Genomic DNA, 7,920 nt, shown 5'->3' on the forward strand with positions numbered 1-7,920 from the left:
CATAGCCGACATGTGAATGGATTTCCTACTCAATGCATCAGCTACCACATTCGCCTTTCCAGGATGATACATCAACTGGAAATCGAAGTCCTTTAGAAATTCCATCCACCTCCTCTGCCTCATATTCAACTCTTTCTGATCAAACAGATATTTCAAACTCTTGTGATCACTGTATACACTGAATCTCGCACCATACAGATAGTGCCTCCACGACTTCAAGGCAAATACCACAGCTGCAAGCTCCAAATCATGAGTAGGATAATTTCTCTCATGGGTCTTCAGTTGCCTCGAAGCATATGCCACTACTCTCCCTCCCTGCATCAACACACAACCTAACCCCTGGTGAGAAGCATCACAGAACACATCAAAATGCTCACCAGTGTTAGGTAACACCAAAACTGGAGAAGTGGTTAACCGTCTCTTTAGTTCCTGAAAACTCTGCTCACAAGCGTCCGTCCAAACAAAAGGTTGATCTTTTCGAGTCAGTTGAGTCAAAGGCATTACTATTCGAGAAAAACCCTCAATGAACCTCCGATAGTAACCCGCCAACCCAAGAAAACTCCTAATCTCTGTAGCAGTCATCGGACGCTCCCACTGAATCACAGCCTCCACCTTGGCTGGATCTACTGCAATCCCCTCTGCCGATATCACATGCCCCAAAAATCTCACCTCGGACAACCAAAACTCACACTTGGACAGTTTGGCATACAACTGTCTCTCTCTTAACACCTCCAAAACCGACCTCAAATGCTCACGGTGATCCTCCAATGATCTAGAATACACCAAAATATCATCAATGAAGACCACCACAAATCTGTCCAAGAACGGTCTAAAGATCCTGTTCATGTAATCCATGAACACTGCTGGAGCATTAGTGACACCAAAAGGCATCACCACATACTCATAGTGACCATACCTAGTCCTAAAGGCAGTCTTCGGTATGTCACTCTCCTTCACCCTAATCTGGTGATATCCGGATCTCAAATCAATCTTTGAAAACACTGAAGCTCCCCTCAGCTGATCCATCAAATCATCAATCCTTGGAAGGGGATATTTATTCTTTATCGTTAATTTATTCAGCTGCCGATAATCAACACACAAACGGGCCCCACCATCTTTCTTCTTCACTAACAGTACCGGAGCACCCCAAGGAGAAACACTGGGCCTCACCATCTGTTTCTCCAACAAATCCTCAATTTGTGTCTTCAGCTCTACCAACTCAGCTGGAGCCATCCTATAAGGAGCCACTGATACCGGTCCTGCACCCGGGTACCAGATCAATGCTAAACTCAACATCACGCCTGGGTGGCAATCCTGGCACATCATCTGGAAACACCTCAGGAAATTCACTGACAATCTCGATCCCAGCGATAGCTCTCTCTGTCTCAATACTCAAAGTTGCAAACAACATGAAGCACTCAGCTCCATCCCTCATCAACTGCTCAGCCTGACCCGCTGATACCAACACCTCATCCTCCAACTGAGGAAACATCAACTCTCTCCGAGCACAATCTATAAGGATGTGATGGGCAGATAACCAATCCATCCCTAAGATTATGTCGATATCCACCATGGGCAACACAATCAGGTTCACTCGGAACCTCCTACCAGACACCTCTATCGGGCATCTCACACACATCTCCGACGTCACCACAGAAACTGAAGCCGGAGTAGACACAAACAAATCAACATGCAAGGAAGATACTGACAAACTCAATCTCTTCACACAATCAACAGAAATAAAAGAATGCGTGGCTCCAGAATCGAATAAAAATAAAACATCCTCACCTGCTGCCTTCCCCTTTCCCTTCACTAAGTCTGATGAAGTAGAAGCCTCTGCACCTGACAATGCAAACACTCTCCCCGCAGCTGTAGGTCTGGGTGGCCTCGGGGCACTCCCAGATGAAGTCGCCGGTGTCTGACAATCTCTAGAGATGTGGCCTGGCCTACCACATCTGAAGCAAACATTCCCCGGAAGGGAACAATCTCTCACCATATGTGCTCCTCCACATCGATAACACCGCATCGACTGTGCTCTGCCCTGAGGAGTAACAGGTCGAGGTCCCCTACTAACAGCTCCTCTCTGAGACTGTACAGGTCTGTCATAAGGTCCCCTCTGCTGGCCTCCCCTCCTGGACCCAGATGATCCCTCCTGAACTCTAGCAGCCTTACCGCTGCTACCACCACTCTCCAAACTCTCAACAGTCTTTGCCTTCTCAACCAAGGCAGGAAACTCTACTATGGACATGGGGACTATAACCCTCTTCAGCTCGTGCCTCAATCCCTCCGCAAACTTTCTACATCTCCAAGCCTCGGATATGGCCTGAGAGTAGAAACGAGCTAGATGCTCAAACCTCATAGCATACTCAGAAACAGACAAGCTCCCCTGATGTAATCTCATGAACTCTGCCTCCTTAGCGTATCTAACGCTATCCGGGAAATATTTCTCAAAAAAGACCCTCCTGAAGCAATCCCAGTCAACAGGCACACCCCTGCTCTCTAACATCTGCCTGGTGCCTCTCCACCAGTACTCAGCCTCGCCCCCCAGCATGTAAACTGCATAAGCCAACTTTCTCTCATCAGAAGATCCTAAAACACTAAAAATCTTCTCCATATCCCTCAACCACTGATCCGCCACATCAGGATCTGAATCCCCTCTGAACTGAGGAGGCTGACATCCCCTGAACTCTGCTAAATCTCTCCCCTCCTGAGAGACCACCGGTCTAGCTGCATCAGCCGCAGCTCTAGCTGCCTCAGCCGCAGCTCTACCTGCCTCCATATGAGCAAAGTGAGCACTCTGCTGCTGCATCGCCATGGCTATCATCTCCATGGCCCTAGCAATCTGGTCATACTGGGGTCTCACCATACTACAAGAATTCAAACATCCTATTAGTAACATAATACCCCCACAATTCACCAAAGGCTAACACATATCAGAGATATGACACAACAGAAACCTAGAAGGATCACTCCCCACATAGTATCCTAAAAGACTCGACCGGCTCTGATACCATAAAAGTGTAACGACCCACCACGGTCTCTACACTTAGTGGAATCGCACTACAACTAGTTAACTAAGAGAATATTAAACTGGATAACACATACATACAGGCATAAATATAAAGATCGAAATAATTAAGTTTCTGTATATAAAATATAGCACCATATATGTACAGTCATCCCAAAATATTCCTTAGTGCCGGTCAAGCACTGACAAAAAAAATGTTACCCAGAATGGTAACTCAAAACACGAGACTCAGCTCCTCGTCTCACAACGATCATCTCTACTCCCAAGCTATCCCTGACCTGCTCCCATACCAAGTATGATCATCGCAGTTCCACCACATGGAAAACAGAAGGGTAAGCTAGAATTCAAAGATCAATAATACAAGTACAGAATAAAAATTCTATACTACACATGCATCCCAAATCCTGTCCCTAAGGAACCTTTCATCTCAATCAATCATTCATTCACCAAACATGAAGTCAAACACCACACTTCATCATATTAATAATCATGCAATGAATGCAACTCATGACAGATAGGCATACATATCAATCATCTAATGCGTCGTCACGCATACACCTACGAGATCTCCATAACAATAGAGCTGTATAAGTGACATTCCATCCTACCGAAACCACCCCAACCGTTTTCACGCCCAATGCGCCCGCTCGGTCACAGCTAAACAGGATATATAATCCTCACTCGGGTTTACTCGGATGATGTCACTTACACACTTGGAAGTCCAGATCCACCGTCAGGTATAGCACAGCTGGGTACGGGCTTACCACGACCTTGGCATGCATTAACCAAGTCAATTGTGGAGTTCGCCCACCGACTATCCGCAAGGATCCACGCACCTTCCCGAGTACTTGGTTAAGGGAATAACCCTCGACCTCATACCCCGCTCCAACACTAGCTAAGGACTTAGAGGAGACTCACCCAACCCAGTGGCCTATCTGAGCACCACTCTCCCAAATCCAGTGGCCTCCCAGAGCACCACTCTCATATATTAGTGGCCTATCCAAGCACCACTCTCAAGAGACTCTATGTGAGCTCTTCCAGTTCGAAATATTTTTCCTCTCCTCAAGTCCTAGGCTAGACTCATGCCATAGGCATCACATGCAATCATGCATCATACATCATAATGGTCTGCCCACCATCATGATCAACAACCATACACATGTCATAAGACATCACATGCAATAATGCATCATACATCATAAATGGTCTACCTACCATTATGATCAATACATACCATATGAACGTATCATATTCAAACATTCATATATATCATCACAAAGCATACATATGAATCACACCTCACCATACATCATATATCATACATACATGATCTAAAACTTCAACTTTAAACATGCATAAGTATTAATTCATTCATAAATATATTCAAGCACAGTGCCGTCAACTCGCGCCTGGCCTAACACCAACCCAAGAGCTCTAAGCTCTTCCACGCCTGATACGCTCAACCTGCGCCCGGCCTAAAACTATTCAGAGAGTTCAAAATTCTCATCCAAACTAACAAATTCAGCCACATGTAAACAATCTAGCTTCCCTTACCTGAAGATTGGCTCAGATAGCCAAAGACTGAATCAAAAGTATAATTTCCCCTCGAGGCTCAACTCGAAACTTCAGTCCTCCCAAAACAAGCTTTCTAATCTGAAATTCAAGAAAAGACAGAAGGAGTTATTGATCTAGAGGAGAAAATGAGTTAAACAGAGAAATTTGGGAGAGAAAGGAGCTCACTGACCCAGAGACCTTCTCTCTAAAACTTCTCTCTAGAACCATAACTCCTCACGGCCCCCCCCTTCACCCCTATTTATAGGCAATCCGGAGTGGCCAGAACGGCCCGTACCGATACCGGAACGGCCCGTTCTGAACTCCCAGATCACGCACAAAATCCACGCCCAGAACGGCCCGTTCTGAAAACAGAACGGCCCGTTCCGGGACTCATCCAGAACGGCCCGTTCTCCCTCAGGAACAGCCCGTTCTCCCTCCGGAACGACCCATTCTCCCTCCGGAACGGCCCGTTCTCCTTCCTAGAACGGCCCGTTCTCCTTGCCGGAACGGCCCGTTCTCAACTACAATATGTAGTTCAATTCAGTAGTGTGGAACGGCCCGTTCCAGTTTGGGAACGGCCCGTTCTGGGCTACTGAATCAGCCTCTTTTTTTTTTTTTTTTTTTTTTTTTTTTTTTTTACAATGTTACATAGATAACCATTTCTGAGTAGAAATCGACATTGTTTTGAGGTGCAAGAACAAACTTGGGTGCTTAGTAACCTTGAATTAAGAAAAATGATCTTAGAGGAAGGACATAAGAGTATTCTTAACATTCGTTTAGGAGTTACTGAGATGTGTCGGGACCTTAGAAGGATGTATCAGAGTGGTGCAATAGAAGCATGGTGGCCTAAGATAAAGAGAGGAGTAGAGGAATTTGTATACTCGTGTTTAGTATGCTGGAAGTCTTTAGGAATTTTTGTAGCACTTAGACGCTCCATTTTGGAAGTGAGATGGTGAGTGGATAGACCTTAGTGGTAGGTTTGTCTAAGACGCTTAAGAGATTGATTTTATTTGTGTTTCAATGGATAGACTCGCCAAGTTTATATGTCTTACCCTTAGAAATCCTTTGATAAAATTGATAGAGTTGTATATCAGTAACGTAGTGAGGTTGCATAAGGATTAGAAAGTAAGAAGAGAGAAGTCTACCATTACAAAAATTTCGGGGACGAAATTTCTTAAAGGATGGGAGTATTGTAACAGCCCATTTTTCGTGGGCCAAAGGCCCAATTCGTGGCCCAGAACGGGCCGTTTCAATTTTGAAACGGGCCGTTCTGGAATAGTGAGTATGGCCAAAATTGTAGAAGCAGAACAGGCCGTTCTGATGGGAGAACAGGCCGTTCTGGTTTGGAGAACGGGCCGTTCTGGAAGCAAAACGGACCGTTCTGTTGGGTTTGAGAACGGGTCGTTCCAGTTGAAAAATTTACATAGGTTTAAAGGGCCCAGAACGGGCCGTTCCGATTTTGGAACGGGCCGTAGTGGTAGGTGGGCGAAAAATCCTATAAATAGGCCTCAAATCCTCTCATTTCTACACACCTCTCATTCTCACTCTCTCTTCTCTTCTGTTCTCTCTTTCGTTCCTCTTCTTCTCTCTGAAGAACAAGAGGAACTCAGAGGATGAGGTTCTACTCCAGTTTTAGTTCCGATCCTTGTTTAAGGAAAAAGAGGAGGAGGTTCTGCCCGAGTTCCTATTTATCCAGGTACGGGGGAAAAGGAGATTATTTATATATAGAGTTACATGAGGGAATTGGGTAGAGGAAGAGCCCTTAGGGTTATGAATAATTTTATAATTATTTCTGTTTGGAGGATTAATTATCTTATGTGATTCTATATATATTTAGGATTACGAATATATGTTGAACTTGAGAAAATGATGCTCCGGGAGAGAGAACGAAATTATAGAAAAGTGCCTGTAAGTTAGGTTGTGAAAAATTGGATGATTTCTGTTTGAGAAATTGAGGATCCCATTAGATTCTGTATGTGTTGAGGATTATATATATGCTAATAATTTGTAAGAATGATGATCTGAGAGGGAGAACGAAATTGTAGAAAAGTGCCTATGAGTTAGGTTTTTGAACAATTAGGGATTTTACTGTTTATGTTAAAATTATATTAAATTGATAATTCCAATGTTTATTATATTAGTTTATGAATGTTATTCTTATATTATTTTATAAGAATTGATGATTGAGATGTGAATTGCTTGAGGATGTGTAAACCCTTATTTTGTTAGACTTATCTGTTGAGTATGTGATATGGAATTGTGTATGTGATATGGAATCGTGATATGAGATGAGATGTTGTATGGACATGATTAAAAATGTGATTGCGATGTGTTTCCTCACACTAATGACTAGGGATGGCACGACCCCTGGGTAAGTGGTGCTACAGGGAGGGTGTGACCCTAGCATGATGTGGGATGAGTAAGATAGTTAACACACACCACTTATGTCGATTATGGCAATCCTGGCATAGAGTTAATTGCAAGAGACTATGTGGATTGTAATGTGATTGTGGTTCCTCACACTAAAGGATCGAGGATGATACAACCCTGGTAGTGGATGCTTCAGGGACGAGCGTACTCCTGGATGATCAGGGATGATACGAACCCTGGGTAGTTGATGATTCAGGGACGAGTGTACTCCTGGATGATCAGGGAAGATACGAACCCTGGGTAGGTGATGCTTCAGGGACGAGCGTACTCCTTAATGACTAGGGATGGCACGGCCCCTGGGTAAGTGATGCTACAGGGAGGGCGTGACCCTGGTTTAGTGTGGGAGGCAATTAACCCGTATCACTTGTGTCAGATGTGGCGAGGTCTTGGCATAGTGTTAATTGTGAGATTGGTGTGAATTATGAATGTGGAAATGATATTTGTTAAATGTAAAATTGGTGTGAATTATGGATGTGGAAATGATATTGTTAATTGTAAGATTGACATGAATTATGAATATGGAAATGATGTTGTAAATTGTATAATTGGTGTGGATTATGATGGATTGAGATATGTATGTGAAACGAGATATGTTAAATGTGAATTGAGATGTGAAGATGATGAATGATTGATATATATATATATATATATATATATATATGTATGTATATTTTATTAAATAATGAATTATGATGAGATTATATTGTGATGTGTTTGTATGTACTTTGCATATAGATATTTTCTTTTCTCACCGTATAAACTGTGGATATTTCAGGTGAAGAAGATCCGGCTACGAGTGGCATCTAGAATGCCAACAGTTAAATTATGGGAATGCTTTGATAGTGTGACATCGGGGCAGAGGATTTCTAGGACAGAATATTTACATGGATTTGGTATTGTAATAAATG

General features: G+C 43.5%; 1 protein-coding gene across 1 annotated transcript; it reads right to left on the reverse strand.

Annotated features, from left to right (window-relative positions):
* Positions 1-1,234: 1,234 nt before the first annotated feature.
* LOC145954225 (uncharacterized) lies at positions 1,235-5,584 on the reverse strand. The gene is made up of 2 exons (XM_083068110.1): positions 4,583-5,584; positions 1,235-2,867 (listed from the first exon to the last, which is right to left on the reverse strand). Exon 2 carries the CDS (start codon positions 2,864-2,866, stop codon positions 1,235-1,237), a length of 1,632 nt encoding a protein of 543 aa, XP_082924236.1. The 5' UTR covers position 2,867; positions 4,583-5,584.
* Positions 5,585-7,920: the final 2,336 nt, after the last annotated feature.

The sequence above is a fragment of the Cajanus cajan genome, chromosome 1 (genome assembly GCF_000230855.2).
Source record: "Cajanus cajan strain Asha chromosome 1, NIPB_CcT2T_4, whole genome shotgun sequence".
In the NCBI taxonomy this organism is placed as follows: domain Eukaryota; kingdom Viridiplantae; phylum Streptophyta; class Magnoliopsida; order Fabales; family Fabaceae; genus Cajanus; species Cajanus cajan.